We start from the raw sequence: 24,554 nt of genomic DNA, 5'->3' as shown, positions 1-24,554 counted from the left end.
CAACAACGATACAAGTGTGCCAAACATGCTTGCTGATGCATGACGTGAGTTACAAATCTAAACCTTCAAGGCCTGCTTCCCTCGGGGTGTCTCACAACAACGATACAAGTGTGCCAAACATGCTTGCTGATGCATGACGTGAGTTACAAAACTAAACCTTCAAGGCCTACTTCCCTCGGGGTGTTCCTGGCGGCTGACGAAGCATCAGCGTTACATGCTTTAAGTGCCTGTCACATATATGGCTCAGAAATAATGAGTTTAATAAACCATGTTTTTGCATACTCAGGCATTAATGCTGCTTGTTAGTTTCCTTTAGTTTCCTTTATTCAGATTAATAACCCACACAAAACATTGTACACAATTTTTGTCACATGCGTCAAATCATGTTCTCCACATGTCCACCATAACACTTTTGGAAAGCTTTACTGAGGCCTTGAATGTTGTATCCCTGATCAAATAACTGTCAGCAAGAGTTGGGTGACGCTCTTTGAAGTCTTCGTAGAAAGAGCCTGCTCGTGTAGCATGAAAGATATGAAATGAAGACGCCAAAGGCTGCAGCTGCTTGAATGCTGCTCGACACTGAGGGAAAGTTGACTTCTGGGAAATTGAATCAATCCTTCATGTTATACATTGTGTTGAGCTAATATCTAACTGGTATCCCATGGGCCGTTTTTCCTTTCATCGCTTCCTTGAACCAAACGGCCTAGAATTTGTTGTGGGAGCTGTTACCATTACTTGGTGGAACACTGACCTTTGTTGCAGGATGCTCTACACAGACAGATATCCCATACGTATTTAATAGGGCTCAAATTGGGGTTTCATGCTGGTGAAGGTACAGATGTCAATCAATTATGCCTTAGAAATGAAGCAGCACACGGTCGAGGGGGAAGAGCATTGTCGTTCACGACAGCTGATATTATTTTCAGATAACTTACACATAAGTACGTTATTTAATAGTTACATCAATATCTATTAATATCATCTGTGTACACACGCTCTAAATATTTGAGTCTGTCAGAATCATCCTTGGAACATGATGATTACAAAAGGATGTACATGATACAGCTGCCCATTAAATATGCGGAGGCTGAGGTGTCATCATGTCACACCATGCCGTGATGGTCTGACACTACTCCGGCCGCTGACAGACGAAGTGTACCTCTCCCTCATTCCATGCACTGTGGTGTTCCTGAACCAAAATAAACCCAGCCTGGAGTAGAAGCGCTCGAGCCTTTTGTACACCAAAGCACGGCCCCAGTGCAGCAGACTTCTGTTCCTGGTAGCTCTCGGGGATACATATGAAGGTCGAGCTTGCGTACATGTAGCTGATGCCTACATTGCCCACGTTGTCGCTGAGACTCCCTTGAAGACCGAAGTCCAACATGCTGAAGTACCCTCCTGGTCTCAGCATCTTGTATATTCCTGAAAGGCACCCTTCCGGGTTTGGAAGGTCGTGAACTACATCTCGTAAAAAGATCCAGTCATAATGTTTCTTTGGGCTGTCTGGAATGTGGCAGACATTGATAGTCATGAACTGGCTGTTGGAAATACCCCGGTCAGATGCTCGGTTGCGGGCAATGTCCAACACAGACTCTACTACATCACTTCCGGTGAACCGTGAGGCCGGAAAGCGAGCGCACAGATTGAGAATAAGGGTTCCACTGGCGCATCCTATTTCAGCCACATCAATACCAGATTCTGAAACAGGCAAAACTGAGATTACATCTGAGCGTTTCCTGATGGTTGAAAATATTTTCAAGAGAGTGGTATACTCAAATTGTCCCTGCAACGTAACTGTCATTATAGCTAAAATGACTTATCATAACGAGTTATGAGACAAAATGCAGGCGACTGTCGACGGGCCATTATCAACCACGTTATTGATGTACTAGTTAATTTGCATACCAACAAACACACAGGGCGTTTGACTATATGCCTACAGCTTTGTCGACTCGCGGGACTAAGCGAGTGTTTCACCAGTCAGCTGATGATAATATGGGTCGATGAAGTTCGATTGTCGAACTTTAAAACGAAGTTAAAACGGCCTACTCAGTCTCTCTGGGAGTGCTGGCACCACCGGAAGTACGTCCCTGTCGAGAAGTCGATCCTGCGTCTCTGCTCGCATCTCATCCATCATGTCAAACAACACCGGGTGTTCCGAGTAGCGCACGCCTGGGTGATAGAATCAGGTAAGTAATGAGTGTCGCATAAAAGAGTTTAGCGCCGCTTTGTGTGGTATATCAGTTATTTCATGACGTGTGGGCTTGATATTGTTGACACCTGAAGTGAGACAGGTTACACACGTGGTGTTAAGACCGCAAGTTAGACAAGCGACCAACGAAGTGGAAAGACCGGAAGTGATACAGATCATACACGTAGTGAGAAGACCGGAAGTTAGACAGGTCATAGCTGTAGTGGAAAGACCGGAAGTGAGACAGGTCATAGTCGTGGTGGGACCACCTGATGTTACACAGGTTATAAACGTCTTCCATACGCAAACCAAGAATGATAATAAGTGTGGGCTGGTCTAGGATTCTAGGACGGCACTCAGACTCAGGCTGGGCCACCCATGACAGGTCTAAATCATGTTAGTAGAATACCGGTAATAATCCTTAATGTTCATTTACCTGCGGGTCCATCCTTTGTGCAACAGTTCATGATAGCGCCATACTTCTCTCCAAAGTAAGGTACCATTCGTGTGAAAATGGACTTCTCTCTCAGGACTGGTTTGAACTCGGCATTGATGTGGAACAGAGTGGATGTGGAGTCGACTTGGATCACGCCTCCTGTCACCAGCGCGCTGACCAGCTCTCGCACGTATCTGGGGAATACGGTAGTATCTCTTACAACGATGTCACCGTATTGTCTGCTGGAAGCTGTACTGACAAATACTGCTGCTTTTCACATCAGTTATCACAGGAAGAAAAGTAGTAATTTCAACCAATGTACACGAGTGAGTGAGTGAGTGAGTGAGTATGGTTTTACGCCGTTTTTAGCAATATTCCAGCAATATCACGGCGGGGGACACCAGAAATGGGCTTCACACATTGTACCCATGTCGGGAATCGAACCCGGGTTTTCGGCGTGACGAGCGAACGATTTAACCACTAGGCTACCCGACCGCCCCCAATGTACACGAGCATTATATAACTATATAACTATATATATATATATATATATATATATATATATATATATATATATATATATATATATATATATTTATATATATAGTTATAGTTATAGTTATGTACAAGCATGTATATATTTATATAGCACAACACACCAAAATTGTATATATAAGGTATTTTACAAATATGAATATATATATATATATATATGCGTGTGTGTGTGTGTGTGTGTGTGTGTGTGTGTGTGTGTGTGTGTGTGTGTGTGTGTGTGTGTGTGTGTGTGTACGTCACATTAACGCTCGCTTTTCTTTCTTTTTTAGGCTACTTTCAATTTTAGGTTAGCTTCAATGCACTACAGGGGTTAACGTTTGCACTTAGGAATCAATTGTTATATGCAGACATTTACACACAGTGACCTATTATAGGCTAAAACAGTTATATTTAACATGGAAGTTTAGGAACCTATTGATATTGAAAACTTTTTAAAACTTTATTAGTATTATGAGAGACAAATGATGTAAAGTAGTGAAGAGATTGTTTATAAACAATTTTAAAAGATGTCTTGTAACATATGTAAACATAGCTTGGAATAAATCTACAACTGTGTTCATTATGAATCTAACCTCGCATCTTAATTTTACACCTTGAATGGTCAGCTTACTTACACAGGGCATTGAAGTAGGTATCATACTTAAACAATATCAACTCGCCGCCTGTCTTCAATATTTAATCGTTGTTTTCAATCAGTGGTGTGTAATAATAATAAGTGCATTTATAATGCGCCAGATTCCATTCACCAAGTGGATGCTCATTGCGCTACACTATTTTTACCCCAGTCCATTGATCAGTGAACACTCGATTTTTATTCTCAGCTCCCTGGGGAGTATACAACACAAGCTGCCTGTGAGGCGCTAGAAGGTTAACAGCCATCTCATTCTACCGGGTACCCACTCACTGCTGGGTGAACAGACGCACATTCCTAACAAGGAGACACCACATGTGGTTCGGTGTGGAGCAGGACCGAAGCCTTAGAAACTCTCAGGAGTCAAGCTGCTGAACGTGGTCACCCATCCAACAACTCTCCGAGACCGACGTTGCTTATCTTCACCTAAATTGTAATCTGTGCGCTGTGCACAGGACCACGTGCCAACACGTGTAGTCCAGGTCTATACATGGACGACTTAAGTGTTGTTCTCAGTATTAAATCATATGTTGTGTGTAAAATGCTTCGACATGGGCCATCACTTTACCATCGGCAAGTTAGAAGAAAAATATACTTTCAGACCGCCCCTCTATCTGCCCATAAGGATTCTCTTGCTTGCTGCCTGCTGAAACAGAAGACCCACCTCTCCTTTAGCCCTCCCTTATCAGCGATGTTCTGTGACGTGAGTGGTTCCTCGCACTCGTACAGAATATCCAGGATTCCCAAGTCTTTTGCCAGGGCGATGGCGCTGGCCACGGCTCCAGAGGCAGTGTACCCGTCCACCATGCGTCCGTATTCTGTCGTGTCCATTTTGGAAGGCAGTACCAGCTGGGAAGAAAATACCAAATGCACCTTTATAAATGTGTTTTACTATATAGAAGTGTGCAGGTTGTCCATTCGCCTAAGTTGCATACCTCTGGCATGCAAAAATATTATGACCGTGGGTTCGAATCCAAATTCGCCATCATTGTGTTTCTTGGTTTCTCAGAACATTGCCCGTGCTCGTGGGTTTCACTAAATTGGTAAACGTCCAAGTCTTGCATCAATTTGAGCTTTACTCTAACCGCAAGCTGACACACCGTTATATAACTGCCATACTGTTCAGAAAAGCGTTAAATCATATCACTCGCTCTACAAACAGAATATACAGTCGTCCCTGGTTATAGACAGGCGGTTGACAAATGCATATTTCACTGGTGAAAACATAATTTCTAACCGCTCCACATGAATTAATATATAGGGCAATGGATTATAAAGTTCAAGCTGTTTTCACTACTCGGGACAATACCCCCAAACAATACTCTCCAACAACACTCTAAATTGAAACCCGTCCAGAACCAAGCTACTTCGATATGGCTTCATGTACGTGGCAAGAACTATCTCCAAATTACAAGATTAATGGAAAATAGAAATTATTTCATATAACCTGAAGCCGACCATCTACAATAAAGATCTGTAATAATATGTTATGCATAATAATAAGTGCATATGTGTATCAGTATTTATTTAGAGTAAATGTGGTATCCGTATTTACCTGAAGACAAACGGTGGAGTTCAATGGCTAATACAGCTGTCACTGTTTAACAATTAGAAAATGTGCAAAAATATATCTCGGTTTAAATTGAATGGGGCAACACAAGTACATTGACTACATATTAGCAGTTCTGAACGTTTAGTGAGGCTGATAGAGACATGCTTTGTGGTGGTGCAGATTACACTCACCTTTCCCCAAACACCTGGTGTCCTCAATATTTGATACTGATTCCTAAACTCATGCTCATGATATGGTTGGAATCGAAAATCGATTTCTTATAAATATGGAAATTGTTTTGTTGACTTTATTTACATGTAAGCAGTGCAGAACTGTTAAAAAAACGCCTGATACGGATATAACTTACATGAGGAAATGAACGTTCATGGTTTCATGTTAAGTTTAATATATATACTGAAGTTTAAGTATACTGGAGACAGTTCTCCTGATCAGAGGACCAGGTGATAGTAAGGTACCAATAGCAAGGATGTTCATGAGGAGTTTTAATTGACTTGAAACAGTTACAACATGCATGGCTGGTAAACAGATGTCACGTATTTGTTGATACGATTGTACAGTTATAGCGGGACATATATCGTGTCTATCGAAGACATATATGAAATCAAAAGATCATTTTCGACAGATGTAGTGAACATCCTGCTTGTTCTTTTCATTATGGAACTCTTTGACCAGAGTGAAACCCGCCCTCTCTATCATTTCCATGGCCTGACAGACATTCCATGCAGCTCCTAGGGCGGCGGAGTCGGGGCGCTGGAAACTCTCAGGCACGCAGCTGAAGGTACTCCGAGTATACAGGGAACAGGCGCCCATGTTGCCAACATTCTCTGACAATGTTCCCGTCACGCCCACTTCCAGGAGGCTCAGCTCTCCCCCGGGCTTCAGACACCGGTAGATCGCACGCAATGCTCGATCAGGGTGAGGCAGGTCATGAATGACGTCACGAACTAATATCCAATCAAATTTGTTCATATATGTATCAGGGAGGTCATAAATGTCTTGACATTCAAAATAGAGGTTTGTGAGGCCCTTCACAGATGCTGCTTGTCGTGCAGTCTCCAGCAGCTCATCAACCACGTCACTAGCGATAAAGGTCGTTGCTGGATATCGTTGAGCCAAATTAGAAGCTAGGATGCCATAGCCACACCCCAGCTCTGCTGCCATTATACCCTGATCTGCAATAAGGAACAAATGGGGACATTTATGTTGTTGTTATTGCGAATTAACTGTATGCTTTCTCTATTAAAGGGAAATCCACCCAACTCGATCATAATGTATTTACATAACAGATTATATTCACTACGAAGACAGACCACAACGAAAAGATGTTTCTGTAGGTCAGGATGAAGTGTGAAAGATCACCCAATATATTCCCATGGTTTACACTTTTTCACACTGGTTTGCCTTTTACCCTCTCTGGAATCTGTTTCCGCAGATAATCTTATTCTCTGGCGTTGACGTTTAGAATATGATCACAGGGTTATTAAAAGGCAATCAACCATGCAGATTCCAAAATGAATTCACTGAAACGATTCTGTATTAGATCGTAAGGATTAACAAACTTCCACATACGTAAGAAGTAACTGTGCTTCATATGAAGTGACGTAAATGTTATGTTATCAAATGTAACAACATAATATTTGGTCTTTTGTCTGATCAGTGGTTTATCATAACCATTCACTACCAAAACCCAGGACCGCCTCCGTGGTCTAGTGGTAGAGCGTCCGCCCGGAGAGCGGAAGGTCCGCGGTTCGATCCCCGGCCGTGGCATACCAAAAGACGTTAAAAGATGGTATTTGTTGTTATCCTGTCTGGCGCTCGGCATTAAGGGGCTAAAACAAGGACTGGTCGGAGTCAGGATACTGTGTTTGAGTGGGGTATTCATGTTTAACTGCGGCATGGTATCTCGGTGAGCTATCACTATAAATCGGCATCAGTCCGGACTAGCACAAGCAGCCACACAAACACACACACGTACATGAACGTCGCTATATAAGTACAATAATCTTGGACGCGACGTTAAACCCCATTTCACCTTACCAAAACCCCGATCTGCTACCAGGAGACAGAGAGACAAGCACAAAATGGTGGTAGCGGTAGTGGTGTAATAACTCAATTAGTAATGTCAGTGTCAGATGTGAGCTCCATTTGCGTTGATACAGGCTAGGGAGCGGTGGAGCATTGAAGGTAACAGATGATTGAAAACAGCCTCGGGGAAGTTGTTGAAATATTAATTAAAGATGGTCCCAACTGAACTAGCTTTAGCAGCTGGTTCTGGTCCTGCCATAGTCGTCTTTCGAGACATTTCTGTCTGGGAGAGGTCTGGAGGTACAGCCCGTCATAGCAGTACAGGAACATTATGCTGCCTCATTATGTGCCACACGTGTATTGGCAAAGGGTAGAACATGACCTCCAACAAATGTACAATGTTGAGTTGTATGAACCAATCTGTTAATGTGTCAGTTTGTAATCGATTACGTAGATCCACCAACCGAAAAGAAGTTGTCTTGACGTGACGTTACACGAGGACGACAGGCCCGTGGCAAGTCATTGTGTTTTGATGAACACTAGAATGTCTGGCAACTAAGTTTTGTGCTATTCCTGTTTGCAGCATAACCACAGCGTGTAGAGGTTGATTTTCGGTAAGCGGTGACATTGCATGAGCGTTATTTAATATTAAACAAAAGGGTTTTGGTCAATCATTTAGTGTGTTTCACATTCAAAAAACACGTGTGCTGGTATCATGCTCCCAACACATACGCAAACATCCAAATTCTGCACACTGCTAGAACATGCACGTGCAAATTGTGAAACAGGATCATAAAGTTGTGGAGATGTATTCATTAATATGTCTTGAAAGATACATTATCCAATTTCACAAAAGATTTATTTTTATTGAATTTACTTTTTTTCCCTTAGTATATATATTTGTTTAAAGCAATAATGGTGGAGGAAGGTTCAGATAAACGTGGTATATGGCTGTACTACACATCCAGCTGATTACCTAGTCGCTTAGGAAGTCCGGGCACCACGCCAAGTACAAACTCCTCCAGCAGGGTGTCCTGGTGGAACACTCGCAACTCGCGCATGATGTCGAAAGCGACAGGAAAAGCGGCATAGCGCACACCTGGTGACCAAGAATAATATTTTAACTGAAGGTGAAGCCACTGTCGTCAATTATAAATGACTGGTACATTTATCATCTCATTTATGAAACAGACATGGTGAAGTGCGCTGGTTACCACACCATTGGAAAGGAGGGTTTCTTTCATCAGTGTCTTCTGCAGACATGATAGATTATACCAGTGTTTAAACACGCCCAGATCAGGTATCAAGCTAGGAGGAGTGATTGCCTATGCGCCCTTTCATCATGCCGGGATCTCAGATAATTCGGTTTCAGTCCCTTATGAGCTCTGATTATCACCCTTGGATTGTCAGGTCAGCACTGCGTTTGAGGGTGATATAGTCCAATAGTCACTTTAGACTTTCCTCTCGCATTAAGCAATATTCACTCACTTACTCCGAGGTGGACATTTGTAGACTAGTCCAAGCCTAGTATTTATTAGAAAAAAGCAATTCAATACTGCAATGTTGGTCAGTTTCTTATGGGTGTGAAGCATTTGAAAGGCCTGGTCCAAACCTGAGAGAACTTACTGGTAAGCCAGGATAAAAGTTAAGTTGTGACCTGACAGCTAACCCCGCATGACTATGTATGAGGTCCACCCACTTCTGCATATTATTATGAAGAAAGGGGTAATGGCCCACCTAGTCCGCGACAAGTAGTACGATTGATCTGTGCATTTCTCGGCTATGAATTCTGTTATCGACTTGTGACACGGACCATTCAATAGTCTTATGCGCAAAACGTGTGTCCAGGGGAGCTCAGTCAAATTCATCGCCATTACATGCACGTGCACAAAATGCCATACCCTCACTTCATGTGACAAACCCAATATGTTTGCAACTTCTATGTACTGCCTACTTGTCTCAGACGCGTCTAGTGAGTTGGTTCAACGTATCCTGGATTACTGTAATACAAAGCCAACAACCTGCAGGCCCCTCTTCCCTGAAGCAATCCTTGATAGCGGCGTACTTCTCCCCGAAGTAGGGCATCAAACGATTAAAGATGGCCGCACCGGCCAGAGACTTCCGGTTGGAGACAGGTACAAAGTACTTCCGGCTTGTGGAGTCCACTTCAATCACATCAGCAGTCACCAGGGCGCCAAGGATTTCCCGGCAGTATCTGAGTCGATAATACGGCTATAAGAGACTAAATGGCCTCGCAAACAGTCATGTTACAGTTCCCTAAGTACAAAGTAAAAAAACTCAAATCAGGCAGCGAACATGTACCTCTCTTTTAGACTCCCACACGTGGAAATCTCATACGACGTCAGCGGTACATCAGCCTCCAAGAGGATTTTGAGTATCCCAACATCCTTTGCAAGAGCAATGGCCGTAGTTGCACATCCGGCATTGAAGAATCCACGAAGTCGTTCTGCATACGTGTCCTCCATAACATTTGATCCTAAAAATACACTTCAGATCTGTTGTGGTTTGCCTTTAAATATATATATCTTTATGAACTATATGCGTACGGAAAAAAATATATACTGAACCATATTAAAAACTCCACAACATTTTGACCAGTTATCATTGTGGGCCCTTATTGTGTATTTAAACAGTAATGGCACGTATTGTCTTCAGATAACACCCGTTTTTGTGTAGTTGAATCGATCAAAATCATATGCACAGCACTATAGTGTCAAAAGTGTTTTTTCACGTGCAACTGGTCACGTGGCCATAATACCGCACGTGTTTTCAGCCATACTTGTTAGCAGTCATTAACATAAAAAGAAAAACACAAGAAAACAAAAGTCTTTACGGCCATTTGTCATGCCACGCCTTTCAAATGTGCAAAGTGAACATGCCATCGGCTTTAGATTTAATCTTTGATTTGCTGATGGTAGGGCGAGAGTGTGGAGGCGCCGTCATGAACGTTACGCCCAGTGTTGTGTACAGGTAGTTGACAGATTTCGAGGCGGAAGTGTCATGGTGTGGGGTGCTTTCTGTGGCAATGCACGTTCCAGGCTTCTTGTCATCCGGGGCAACCTCAACGCTGTTGCTTACCGCGACCAAGTACTGGCACCAGAAGTTCTGCCCTTTATGGCAGCACATGGACCCGGTTTGATCTTCCAACACGACAATGCCAGACCTCACACAGCAATTTTGACAAGGAATTTCCTTCAGAATGCGGGAGTCAACGTTATGGACTGGCCGTCAAGGTCTCCCGACCTCAATTCCATCGAACATGTCTGGGATGCTTTTGGCAGAAGTCTGCTCACTCTCCAGAACCAACCACGGAATTTGCAACATCTAGGCACCATTTTGCAGCAACAATGGCGTCGTCTTCCCAATCATGTGTCACAAGGTCCATGCGGAGGCGTTGTGTGGCAGTTGTCAACGCACATGGTGGCCATACACGCATGAACTTGTGTGCCATCAGATTCTTGTGCTTGGGACTTATGATTTAAACTGTTGATGTTATTACCGAATACCGTAGGTTCTTGGAACAAATTATGGTTACCACCGTTAATTAAAATCCTTCTTTGGACATTAATTATTAAAAATTACCTTCTCTGATACATTTGTCCGTTGTATATCATATATGGGATTACTTTTTAAAATGTGAAGTTTTTAATTTGACTCAGTATATTTTGTTTTTGACAATGCTACTGAGGTACTATAAAAATGTTCTACTGGTCATGTTGGCTGATGTTATTTGTCCCTCAAGCACGGAGGGTGAATACCATCAGTGTGTGATGTAGTTCCTGCAAGTGAGCAGCGTGGTTAGTAGATGCCCAGTTGGCTGCAGGACTTAAAGATGAGATTCATCGGCAGGATAAAGCTAACAGATAAAAACGACATCCGTTGGGGTCATATGTGGATAGGGATGCAAATATCAAAGGTCAAGTAGGGACTATTTTCCATGTTTACAAACAAACATGGCGTCTCCCTTGTCATTCGGCAATCCCAAATTAACCATCGGGAATCTGGAGCAACCACAAGGAATTGCTAACATTATCACTATCCTGAAAATCAGTGTCTTACTGTGACGTAGTTAAGGCAAAAAATGGCAACATTGGAGATATAAATTGGGAAACAATTTAGCGAGGGCACTCGCCTAGTGGGATCAGTGTTTGTAGACCTCTGCAGCTTGGAACCTTTTCCCCAGTTAGAACAGTTGGATGTAGTCGGAGTCGCAAAAAGGAGACTTCTTGAATCAAGGAAATGGTTTTGCTTTATAATCACACATAGAAGGTTATCAAGGGAGTGTGTTTGGGGGTGGTAAATATCCTGTACTCGGAATAAACAAGGCTCGATAAATACAATGTTGAATCCTAATACAGGACACAGTGATGATACCAGGTGCTCGTGAAAAGGTGAGCGTTTCCAAACACCACCGGTGGCACCCGTCACAAGTACATGTCAAGGCCAATCAGTTGTTCAGTCCGTGTCTTAGGCTAGTGCAAGTGTTCAGCACTCTTCGTTGTAGCATCCCTCGAGTTTCTCCATCTGGTCTTCGACTTACACAGATACACGTGTAAACCTCTAACAGCTGGGCACAACGTGCGACATGAAATGATCTTCCTACACTTTTAAATCCGAATGCGTTATCATATTTTAAAGTGAGTAATATATGCGCGACTGGTTAGTTCCTATGTTAACAAATAATTCTAAATGACAGTCGCCACTGCGACATACTCGTCAATCCGACATAATCATATGCAGCCAATGTCGGATTAAAGGGACTTGACTGTATTTCTATGTCTTTTCTATAATATGTTACAAGTATTATTGATGTTTACATAATCTACATGCCTTTCTCATCAATTGTATTACAGCCATAAAGTCATGTCATAAAGTATGCTTTACTCAGTAGCATGGGAAACGCCTGTGTTTCAAGGATGTACTTCACAAACTGATCGAGATCTATATACCACATGCTAGTATCTACTCTGTCCTTGCGTGGGACCTACAATACCTACTTCACCATCACACATAAGCAACATTTCAGCTATTTCCCAGTGGCATGTAAAACATGGGGACATGCAACCAGAGGTTGAGAATATGAGCATCAATTCCCGTTGTGGGGTTCCATGACAAACTACTAGCAAGGACAAGTGTGACTGTACTTATTTTAGTCGGCACATTCAAAGCCCCCCGACCGCAGCCCCCCCCCCCCCCCCCCCCCCATCCTGTTGTGAATCCATGCAGCACAGTTGTAACTGTTAGCATAGGGTCAGTGTCCTTTATAAACCCTTGAGTGTGCAGGTACTGCTACACCATGGTCAGTGTCCGCAGGAATCACTCGCAAACAAATGGGTGGAAACTAGGTCAGTGACCTTGTCCGGCCTGACCTATACACCCTATATATCCTGACCTGGATCCGCCGTCAGGTCCTGATGTTATTATCATTTTTAGAAATGTATACCGGTATATATATATATATATATATATAGGACCCTGTGCATATACCATGCGTTACCAACCCATACAGACACTTTCCAGTGTTGTCGCGTGACGCCAGCCTGCGATCTTCTCCGGCACGTGAGAGGGGCACACGCGCACACTGCTGGACGACGGATTAACATGACAGTTAGGCATCTCTGCAGGATACGGGTACTGACAGTCAGAGACAAGTCTTACCACCTGTGGATGTGGAGCGAACGGGCGTTGACAGGCAGAAATACATATACACAAGACCTACCTGCAACTGCGGTTGACACGGGCTGTGGAGAATGACTGGGAATGTTGAGTCACTCAAAGGGAGGTTATTCCATGAGTTACCTCCCCTTACTCTACAACACTGAATGTTTGAAACAACCCTGGGCACGATAGCGTTCGAGAATATAATATTACCAACTCGTTTTCATTCAAACATCTCAGGTTTTACAACAGCTTTCATGTTCGCTGGATTTTGAATGTTGGATGTCCTGAAAAAATACAAAATAATATCACTCAGCGTATAATCTGGGGATCATATCTCCATTCTTTTAGGTTGAATTCTGTTTTGCTTGCTCCAAATTCTAATCGATGGTATAAAATAGTGAGGTAGTGAAGGGGTAGTGTTATACGCTGCTTTTAGTCATATTCCAGCAATATAACGGCGGGGATCACTAGAAATGGCATCCAAACATATTACCTATGTGAGGATTTGTACACTGGTCTTCGTCGTGTCGAGCAAACACTTTAACCATCAAACTACCCCACCGCTCCTGATATGAATGTTATGATCCTTTTACGACACTGCACAATGACATGATTCAGCCTAATGATACTGCCTTATGATATGATTCCATCTAACAACACTGCCAAATGGCATGATTTGCTGCCCTGCCCTGCCCTGCCCTGCCCTGCCCTGCCCTGCCCTGCCCTGACCTGACCTGCCCTGCCCTGCCCTTGCGACTATTTGTTTTCCTCAAGTCTTTAATGAAGTGCTGGTCAGCTCAACTTGAGATGTATTCGCAGGGGCAGTTGGTGACATTTCCATTGTTTGTTTGTTTGTTTGTTTGTTTGTTGTTTGTTGCCGCACTCAACAATATTCCAGCTATATGACGGCGGTCTGTAAATAATCGAGTCGGGACCAGATAATCCTGTGAATGACATCATGAGCATCGATCCACGCAATTGCTCTGATGACATACATCAACCAAGTCAGCGAGCCTGACCACCCGATCCCGTTAGTCGCCTTTTACGACAAGCATGGTCGCCTTTTACAGCAAGTATGGGTTGCTAAAGACCTATTCTACCCCGGATCTAGAATAGGAATATTTCTGGGAGATTCTTTTAGTCCTTTGCTTTTCAGTTTGTCATTAAATCCTTTAAGCTTTAAGCAAAGAGTAAGTTTTGACCCCAACAGGACAGATCCCCAACACCTCTCTTATATGGTGGTCCGCCTCCGTGGTCTAGTGGTAGAGCGTCCGCCCGGAGTGGGGAAAGTCCGGGGTTCGATCCCCAGCCGCGTCATACCAAAAGACGTTTAAAGATGGTACTTTTTGTTACCCTGTCTGGCGCTCGGCATAAAGGGGCTAAAACAAGGACTGGTCGGCTCGGAGTCAGTATACTGTGTCTGAGTGGGGTATTCAAAACTGCGGCATTGTATCTCAGTAAGCTATCACTATAAATCGTCATCAGTCCGGACTCGTACAAGCAGCCACACACACACGTGCATGCACGTCGCAAGTGCAATAATCTTGGACGCGATGTTTAACCCAATTTCACCTCACCTAAACTCATATGGTAGTATATTTTGTTATTGAGCAGTGATTGTCACTGTGCTACATTGTTTCTGTTGAGATTCGGTAGACGATCTTTGCATTGTGTTTGGGCAGTGATCAGTCGTCGGGATATATTTAGATAGTGTGGTGTGTAAACTTCCGTCCAGTATACCGCGGACGGTGTAAGTATGTTATAGAAACATATGTGTAGGATCAAAACCGCGTCCGAGGTTTTGTTTGGGAAGTATGCCCGCGGAGGAGGGAAAGGGGGAGGGGTGATAGGCCCGACCCCCTTTCCCGAGGCCAAGGGCATACTTCCCAAACAAAACCGAGGGCAAGTTTTTTATCTCACTTATGAACTGATCAAATAATATGATTTAGAAATAATTTACTAATTGGTATTAACATGACTTCATTGATATTTACTGTTGAGAGTTTAACTGCAATACACGGGGAGTACATCCGCGCGCTGCACGTGGCGCACGTGCTTCAGGCCCGTTGTAACAATGAGCGCACGTGGTTCAAGCCAGTCCAATGAATTCCCCTGAAGAGGATGGACGCAGACAACAACGATATATTTCTGACGCTGTCAGTTTTTAAAGAATCGGCATCCTGTGCTGAAGAAGACAAGGAAAGTGATGACTTTAAATTCCGTTTAGGAGATCCACTCTCCGAGCCTGAAATAACCTTACAAGTTACCGTCAAAAGACGTCCGGTATTGAGGGCATGAAGATAAACCATTCCTTGAGAGCCAAGGCAGCCACTCGACTGTATCAAGGTGACGTTGATGAACAAATGATTTGCGAAATTACCAGCAGGTTGATAAACATTTTAGTCCTGCAGTAATAAGAACTTGTTATTCAGCAAAAGTCATAACATATCAAAGAAATATTTTTCCAAACCAGTAAGATGCTCTTTTTTATTTATGATATATATGGTAATATTGGTGTTTTTGGAATCTGTAATAGTTTTTAAGTGTATTTGTATGCTGTATGTGTAATACTTTCAGTAATCTGAACAATTTGGAGCGACGCCGTTCGAAATTACAAGAGAACTTCTGACAACCAAAAGGCAACATACTTAGTATGTTGAAAAAAATGAACTCGCCATCATGTGAAGAAGCTGATCCGAAAAGAGCAGATGACCAATGACCTGAAGACAAACTAAATCGAACTGTGACGCTCAATTTCAATTTTATCTAATATCAATAAATAGTTGAGCCATGTTCTGTTGTTGTTTTTCATGCAGAAAGGTAATTCAATACAGAGGGTATTTTTCGGGACAAAAACCAGGCTTTCAGCAGAAAATCTCCCGTGATTTATTACAGAAAGCTCGGGGCTTACCCTAGGAATGCCCGGGGCTTACCCTGGGAATGCCAGGTAAACTACCAGTAGAGGCTTAGTCGGTAAAAGAAGACCCTGGCTAGACAATAGAGTGACGTCACTAGAGTTTATGAGAAAGGTTATGTAATGTTTCACCGCTGCTAGAAATGTGAGGGCACGGTATAGTTAGGCTGTATATATAGTATCTCTCGCGCATTTCATCGCTTCGGTACCAGTTTTCATGTGAGGATCACTCATCATCCCTGAATAACCCTTCTCGGGACCTTCTCACGGGCAGGGCAGCGCAGGGCAGGCCTAACCTTCTCAAGGTTCCGATAAGGGTTATTCAGGGATGATGAGTCAGAAGTCACCAACTGCCCCTGCGAATACATCTCAAGTTGAGCTGACCAGCACTTCATTAAAGACTTGGGGGAAACAAATAGTCGCAAGGGCAGGGCAGGGCAGGGCAGGGCAGGGTATGGTAGGGCAGGGCAGGCGAGGGTATGGCAGGGCAGGGCAGGGTATGGTAGGGCAGGGCAGGGTATGGTAGGGCAGGGCGTGGTAGGGCAGGGCAGGCGAGGGTATGACAGGACAGGGCAGGGCAGCAAATCATGCCATTTGGCAGTGTTGTTAGATGGAATCATATCATAAGGCAGTATCATTAGGCTGAATCATGTCATTAGGCAGTGTATTTAGATGGAATCATATCATAAGGCAGTATCATTAGGCTAAATCATGTCATTGTGCAGTGTCGTAAAAGGAATCATAACATTCATATCAGGAGCGGTGGGGTAGTTTAATGGTTAAAGTGTTTGCTCGACACGACGAAGACCAGTGTACAAATCCTCACATAGGTAATAAGTTTGGATGCCATTTCTAGTGATCCCCGCCGTTATATTGCTGGAATATGGCTAAAAGCAGCGTATAACACTACCCCTTCACTACCTCATTATTTTATACCATCGATTAGAATTTGGAGCAAGCAAAACAGAATTCAACCTAAAAGAATGGAGATATGATCCCCAGATTATACGCTGAGTGATATTATTTTGTTATTTTCAGGACATCCAACATTCAAAATCCAGCGAACATGAAAGCTGTTGTAAAACCTGAGATGTTTGAATGAAAACGAGATGGTAATATTATATTCTCGAACGCTATCGTGCCCAGGGTTGTTTCAAACATTCAGTGTTGTAGAGTAAGGGGAGGTAACTCATGGAATAACCTCCCTTTGAATGACTCAACATTCCCAGTCACTCTACACAGCCCGTGTCAACCGCAGTTGCAGGTAGGTCTTGTGTATATGTATTTCTGCCTGTCAACGCCCGTTCGCTCCACATCCACAGGTGGTAAGACTTGTCTCTGACTGTCAGTACCCGTATCCTGCAGAGATGCCTAACTGTCATGTTAATCCGTCGTCCAGCAGTGTGCGCGTGTGCCCCTCTCACGTGCCGGAGAAGATCGCAGGCTGGCGTCGCGCGACAACACTGGAAAGTGTCTGTATGGGTTGGTAACGCATGGTATATGCACAGGGTCCTATATATATATATATACCGGTATACATTTCTAAAAATGTCAGATAATAACATCAGGACCTGACGGCGGATCCAGGTCAGGAGGTATAGGGTGTATAGGTCAGGCCGGACAAGGTCACTGACCTAGTTTCCACCCATTTGTTTGCGAGTGACTCCTGCGGACACTAACCCTGGTGTAGCAGTACCTGAACACTCAATGGTTTACAAAGGACACTGATGCAAGAAACTGTTTATCACGTCTTTGCGAAACCATTAATGCTTACAGTTACAACCAGTTACCCCACAACGTGGATTTATGCTCATATTCTCAACCACTGGTTTGCATGTCCTCATGTTTTACCTGCCACTGGGAAATAGCTAAAATGTTGCTTATGTGTGTGGGTGATGCAGGGCAGGGCAGGGTAGGAAGATCATTTCATGTCGCACGTTGTGCCCAGCTGTTAGAGGTTTACACGTGTATCTGTATAAGTCGAAGACAAGATGGAGAAACTCGAGGGATGCTACAACGAAGAGTGCTGAACACTTGCACTAGCCTAAGACTCGGACTGAACAACTGATTTGCCTTGACATGTACTTGTGACGGGTGCCATCGGTGGTGTTTTCTGGAGCACCTGGTATCATCACTAATTGATAGTAATTCATGAACACATGTTTGTGAGTCGTGAGTCGGAGTCGCACAATGGAGACTTCTTGGATCATGGACAGGGTTTTATTTACTTCATAATCACACATAGAGGTTACCTTGCGAGTGTGTTTTGGGATAGTAAATATCCTGTATTAGGAATAAACATTGTATTTATTGAGCCTTGTATATTCCGAGTAAAGGATATTTACCACCCCCAAACACACTCCCTTGATAACCTCTATGTGTGATTATAAAGCAACACCCTGTTCTTGATTCAAGAAGTCTCCTTTGTGCGACTCCGACTACATCCAACTGTTCTAACTGGGGAAAAGATTCCAAGCTGCAGAGGTCTACAAACACAGATATTGAAACTGATCCATCTAGGCGAGTGCCCTCGCTAAATTGTTTCGCAATTTATATCTCCAAAGTTGCCAATTTTTGCCTTAACTGATTTTCAGAATAGTGATAATGTTAGCCATTACTTGTGGTTGCTCCAGATTCCCGATGGTTAATTTGGGATTGCCGAATGACAAGGGAGACGCCATGTTTGTTTGTAAACATGGAAAATAGTCCCTACCTGACCTTTGATATTTGCATCCCTATCCGCATATGACCCCAACGGATGTCGTTTTTATCTGTTGGCTTTATCCTGCCGATGAATCTCATCTCTAAGTCCTGCAGCCAACTGGGCATCTACTGACCACGCTGCTCACTTGCAGGAACTACATCACACACTGATGGTATTCACCCTCCGTGCATCAGCCAACATCACCAGTAGAACATCTTTATATATAGTACCTCAGTAGCATTGTCAAAAACAAAATATACTGAGTCAAATTAAAAACTTCACATTTTTAAAAAGTAATCCCATATGTGATATACAACGGACAAATGTATCAGAGAAGGTAATTTTTAATAATTAATGTCCAAAGAAGGATTTTAATTAACGGTGGTAACCATAATTTGTTCCAAGAACCTACGGTATTCGGTAATAACATCAACAGTTTAAATCATAAGTCCCAAGCACAAGAATCTGATGGCACACAAGTTCAGTAGCGTGTATGGCCACCACGTGCGTTGACAAACAACGCCTCCGCATGGACCTTGTGACACATGATTGGGAAGACGACGCCATTGTTGCTGCAAAATGGTGCCAAGATGTTGCAAATTCCGTGGTTGGTTCTGGAGAGTGCGCAGACTTCTGCCAAGAGCATCCCAGACGTGTTCGATGGAATTGAGGTTGGGAGACTTTGACGGCCAGTCCATAACGTTGACTCCCGCATTCTGAAGGAAATTCCTTGTCAAAATTGCTGTGTGAGGTCTGGCATTGTCGTGTTGGTAAGATCAAACCGGGTCCATGTGCTGCCATAAAGGGCAGAACTTCTGGTGCCAGTACTTGGTCGCGGTAAGCAACAGCGTTGAGGTTGCCACGGATGACAAGAAGCCTGGAACGTGCATTGCCATAGAAAGCACCTCACACCATGACACTTCCGCCTCGAAATCTGTCAACTTCCTGTACACAACACTGGGCGTAACGTTCATGACGGCACCTCCACACTCTCGCCCTACCATCAGCAAATCAAAGATTAAATCGGGATTCATCACTGAAGACGACTTGATTCCAATTCCTCCGAGTCCATCGTAAGTGTCGCTGTGCCCACAATTGACGTTGACGTCTGTGTAATTGAGTAAGAATCGGCCCGCAGTATGGCCATCGTGCTTGAAGGTGAGCAGTTCTCAGACGGTTTCGAACAGTTTGCGCACACAGTCTATCCCTAAACAGTGTATTTCTGGTTGATGTAGCCGTCAAAAATCGGTTACGGAGGTTACTTAAGACAATCTGACGATCACACGTGGTCGACCTGGCCGAGGGCTATCAGCGGTGGTACCCGTTTGCTGTAAACGCATCTGTAAATCATAAACAGTCCTTCAACTACAACCCATCGTCCTTGCGACTTCAGCTACGGACGTTCCTGTCTGCAACATGCCGATGGCACGTTCACGTTGTACATTTGAAAGGCGTGGCATGACAAATGGCCGTAAAGACTTGTTTTCTTGTGTTTTTCTTTTTATGTTAATGACTGCGAACAAGTATGGCTGAAAACACGTGCGGTATTATGGCCACGTGACCAGTTGCACGTGAAAAAACACTTTTGACACTATAGTGCTGTGCACATGATTTTGATCGATTTATCTGCACAAAAACGGGTGTTATCTGAAGACAATACGTGCCATTACTGTTTAAATACACAATAAGGGCCCACAATGATAACTGGTCAAAATGTTAAAATTTTAGGATTGTGTGTGATGTTTATTAATTTGGTTCAGTATATATTTTTTTCCGTACGCATATAGTTCATTAACGTACAAGACATATATATTTAAAGGCAAACCACAACAGATCTGAAGTGTATTTTTAGGATCAAATGTTATGGAGGACACGTATGCAGAACGACTTCGTGGATTCTTCAATGCCGGATGTGCAACTACGGCCATTGCTCTTGCAAAGGATGTTGGGATACTCAAAATCCTCTTGGAGGCTGATGTACCGCTGACGTCGTATGAGATTTCCACGTGTGGGAGTCTAAAAGAGAGGTATATATTCACTGCCTGATTTGAGTTTTTTTACTTTGTACTTAGGGAACTGTAACATGACTGTTTGCGAGGCCATTTAGTCTCTTATAGCCGTATAATCGAAACAGATACTGCCGGGAAATCCTTGGCGCCCTGGTGACTGCTGATGTGATTGAAGTGGACTCCACAAGCCGGAAGTACTTTGTACCTGTCTCCAACCGGAAGTCTCTGGCCGGTGCGGCCATCTCCAATCGTTTGATGCCCTACTTCGGGGAGAAGTACGCCGCTATCAAGGATTGCTTCAGGGAAGAGGGGCCTGCAGGTTGTTGGCTTTGTATTACAGTAATCCAGGATACGTTGAACCAACTCACTAGACGCGTCTGAGACATGTAGGCAGTACATAGAAATTGAAAACATATTGGGTTTGTCACATGTAGTGAGGGTGTGCGCATGTTGTGCACGTGCATGTAATGGCGATGAAATTGACTGAGCTCCCCTGGACACACGTTTTGCACATAAGACTATTGAATGGTCCGTGTCAGAATTATTAGCCGAGAAATGCACATATCCATCGTCGCGGACCAGGCGGGCCACCACCCATTTCTTCATAATAATATCCAGAAGTGGGTGGACCTCATACATAGTCATGCGGGGTTAGCTGTCAGGTCACAACTTAACTTTTATCCTGGCTTACCAGTAAGTTCTCTCAGGTTTGGACCAGGCCTATCAAATGCTTCACACCCATAAGAAACTGTTGCTGCCTGGACCAACATTGCAGTATTCAGTTGTTTTTTTCTAATAAATACTAGGCTTGGACTAGTCTACAAATGTCCACCTCGGAGTAAGTGAGTGAATTTTGCTTAATGCGAGAGGAAAGTCTAAAGTGACTATTGGACTATATCGCCCTCAAACACAGTGCTGACCTGACAATCCAAGGGTGATAATCAGAGCTCATAAGGGACTGAAACCGAATTATCTGAGATCCCGTCATGCCGAAATGACGCATAGGCAATCACTCCTCCTTGCGTGATACCTGATCTGGGCGTGTTTGAATACTGGTATAATCTATCATGTCTGCAGAAGACACTGATGAAAGAAACCCTCCTTTCCAATGGTGTGGTAACCAGCGCACCTCACCATGTCTGTTTCATAAATGAGATGATAAATGTACCAGTCATTTATAATTGACGACAGTGGCTTCGCCTTCAGTTAAAATATTATTCTTGGTCACCAGGTGTGCGCTATGCCGCTTTTCCTGTCGCTTTCGACATCATGCGCGAGTTGCGAGTGTTCCACCAGGACACCCTGCTGGAGGAGTTTGTACTTGATGTGGTGCCCGGACTTCCTAAGCGACTAGGTAATCAGCTGGATGTGTAGTACAGTCATATACCACGTTTATCTGAACTTTCCTCCACCATTGCTTTGAACTACTATATATACTAACGGCAAAAAGTTCAATAAAAATAAATCTATTGTGAAATTGGATAATGTATATTTCAAGACATATTAATGAATACATCTCCACAACTTTATGACCCTGATTCACAAACTGCACGTGCATGTTATAGCAGTGTGCAGAATTTAGATATTTGCTTACGTGTTGGGAGCATGATACCCGCACACGTGTTTTTTGAATGTGAAACAAACTAAATGATCGACCAAAACCCTTTTGTTGCTGTTCTTGAGATACGGGCTGTATCTCCGGACTTCTCCCAGACAGAAATGTCTCGAAAGACGACTATGGCAGGACCAGAACCAGCTGCTAAAGCTAGTTCAGTTGGGACCATCTTAATATTTGAACAACTTCCCCGAGGCTGTTTTCAATCATCTGTTACCTTCAATGCTCCACCGCTCCCTAGCCTGTATCAACGCAAATGGAGCTCACATCTGACACTGACATTACTAATTGAGTTATTACACCACCGCTACCACCATTTTGTGCTTGTCTCTCGTCTCCTGGTAACACATCTGGGTTTTGGTAGTGAATGGTTATGATAAACCACTGATCAGACAAAAGACCAAATATCATGTTGTTACATTTGATAACATAACATTTACGTCACTTCATATGAAACACAGTTACTTTTTTCCGTTAGTATATATAAACAGTACTTTCTGTATGTGGAAGTTTGTCAATCCATAGGATCTAATACAGAATCGTATCAGTGAATTCATTTTGGGATATGCATGGTTGATTGCCTTTTAATAACCCTGTCATCATATTCAAAACGTCAACGCCAGAGAATAAGATTATCTGCGGAAACAGATTCCAGAGAGGGTAAAAGGCAAACCAGTGTGAAAAAGTGTAAACCATGGGAATATATTGGGTGATCTTTCACACTTCATCCTGACCTACAGAAACATCCTTCCATTGTGGTCTGTCTTCGTAATGAATATAATCTGCTATGTTAATACATTATGATCGAGTTGGATGAATTTCCCGTTGATAGAGAAAACATACAGTTAATTTGCAACAACAACATCAATGTCCCCATTTGTTCCTTATTGCAGATCAGGGTATAATGGCAGCAGAGCTGGGGTGTGGCTATGGCATCCTAGCTTCTAATTTGGCTCAACGATATCCAGCAACGACCTTTATCGCCAGTGACGTGGTTGATGAGCTGCTGGAGACTGCACGACAAGCAGCATCTGTGAAGGGCCTCACAAACCTCTATTTTGAACGTCAAGACATTTATGACCTCCCTGATACATATATGAACAAATTTGATTGGATATTAGTTCGTGACGTCATTCATGACCTGCCTCACCCTGATCGAGCATTGCGTGCGATCTACCGGTCCCTGAAGCCCGGGGGAGAGCTGAGCCTCCTGGAAAAGGGCGTGACGGGAACATTATCAGAGAATGTTGGCAACATGGGCGTCTGTTCCCTGTATACTCTGAGTACCTTCAGCTGCGTGCCTGAGAGCTTCCAGCACCCCGACTCCGCCGCCCTAGGAGCTGCATGGAATGTCTGTCAGGCCATGGAAATGATAGAGAGGGCGGGTTTCACGCTGGTCAAAGAGTTCCATAATGAAAAGAACAAGCAGGATGTTCACTACATCTGTCGAAAATGATCTTTTGATTTCATATATGTCTTCGATAGACACGATATATGTCCCGCTATAACTGTACAATCAGTCCTTCCAGGGTTCACTTCCGAACGTCCCAGATCAGCAAATAGTTGCCATGCCTGAGCTTGATTTAAATCCTACCCAGACAAGAAATAATCCAACAAATACGTGACATCTGTTAACCAGCCATGAATGTTGTAACTTTATTGTATCAAGTCAATTAAAACTCCTCATGAACATCTTTGCTATTGGTACCTTACTATCACCTGGTCCTCTGATCAGGAGAACTGTCTCCAGTATACTTAAACTTCAGTATATATATTAAACTTAACATGAAACCATGAACGTTCATTTCCTCATGTAAGTTATATCCGTATCAGGCGTTTTTTTAACAGTTCTGCACAGCTTACATGTAAATTAAGTCAACAAAACCATTTCCATATTTATAAGAAATCGATTTTCGATTCCAGCCATATCATGAGCATGAGTTTAGGAATCAGTATCAAATATTGAGGACACCAGGTGTTTGGGGAAAGGTGAGTGTAATCTGCACCACCACAAAGCATGTCTCTATCAGCCTCACTAAACGTTCAGAACTGCTAATATGTAGTCAATGTACTTGTGTTGCCCCATTTAATTTAAACCGAGATATACTTTTGCACATTTTCAAATTGTTAAATAGTGATAACTTTATTAGCCATTGAACTCCACCGTTTGTCTTCAGGTAAATACGGATACCACATTTACTCTAAATAAATACTGATAC

The 24,554-nt window shown here is 43.3% G+C and overlaps 2 protein-coding genes and 1 pseudogene across 5 annotated transcripts; 2 read left to right on the top strand and 1 right to left on the bottom strand.

Annotated features, from left to right (window-relative positions):
* Positions 1-316: 316 nt before the first annotated feature.
* LOC139443948 (S-adenosylmethionine-dependent methyltransferase Rv2258c-like) lies at positions 317-13,195 on the bottom strand. 3 transcript variants are annotated; one of them, XM_071224834.1, is made up of 5 exons: positions 13,152-13,195; positions 4,478-4,662; positions 2,628-2,821; positions 2,050-2,172; positions 317-1,698 (listed from the first exon to the last, which is right to left on the bottom strand). In XM_071224834.1, the coding sequence occupies exons 2-5, from the start codon at positions 4,642-4,644 to the stop codon at positions 1,130-1,132; spliced, it is 1,053 nt and encodes a 350-aa protein (XP_071080935.1). In that variant the 5' UTR covers positions 4,645-4,662; positions 13,152-13,195; the 3' UTR covers positions 317-1,129. The 3 variants fall into 3 exon arrangements, with proteins under 3 accessions (XP_071080935.1, XP_071080934.1, XP_071080936.1); XM_071224833.1 differs by lacking the exon at positions 13,152-13,195 and adding an exon at positions 5,369-5,987; XM_071224835.1 differs by lacking the exons at positions 317-1,698; positions 2,050-2,172; positions 2,628-2,821; positions 4,478-4,662 and adding exons at positions 4,668-6,558; positions 8,388-8,510; positions 9,433-9,626; positions 9,734-9,908 and having other exon boundaries at positions 13,152-13,176.
* Positions 13,196-15,214: 2,019 nt separating this feature from the next.
* LOC139443881 (uncharacterized) lies at positions 15,215-15,812 on the top strand (annotated as a pseudogene).
* A 1,416-nt stretch (positions 15,813-17,228) lies between these two features.
* Positions 17,229-24,027, top strand: LOC139443026 (S-adenosylmethionine-dependent methyltransferase Rv2258c-like). Of its 2 annotated transcripts, XM_071223948.1 has the most exons (5): positions 17,229-17,271; positions 20,564-20,738; positions 20,846-21,039; positions 21,952-22,074; positions 23,229-24,027. In XM_071223948.1, exons 2-5 carry the CDS (start codon positions 20,575-20,577, stop codon positions 23,789-23,791), a joined length of 1,044 nt encoding a protein of 347 aa, XP_071080049.1. In that variant the 5' UTR covers positions 17,229-17,271; positions 20,564-20,574; the 3' UTR covers positions 23,792-24,027. The 2 variants fall into 2 exon arrangements, with proteins under 2 accessions (XP_071080049.1, XP_071080050.1); XM_071223949.1 differs by lacking the exon at positions 20,564-20,738 and having other exon boundaries at positions 17,248-17,271.
* Positions 24,028-24,554: the final 527 nt, after the last annotated feature.

This window comes from Haliotis cracherodii, unplaced genomic scaffold (genome assembly GCF_022045235.1).
Source record: "Haliotis cracherodii isolate W230 unplaced genomic scaffold, xgHalCrac1.p SCAF_5, whole genome shotgun sequence".
Lineage (NCBI taxonomy): Eukaryota > Metazoa > Mollusca > Gastropoda > Lepetellida > Haliotidae > Haliotis > Haliotis cracherodii.
Note: the sequence above shows the minus strand (reverse complement) of the source record. Positions and strands in the feature narration are given on the sequence as shown.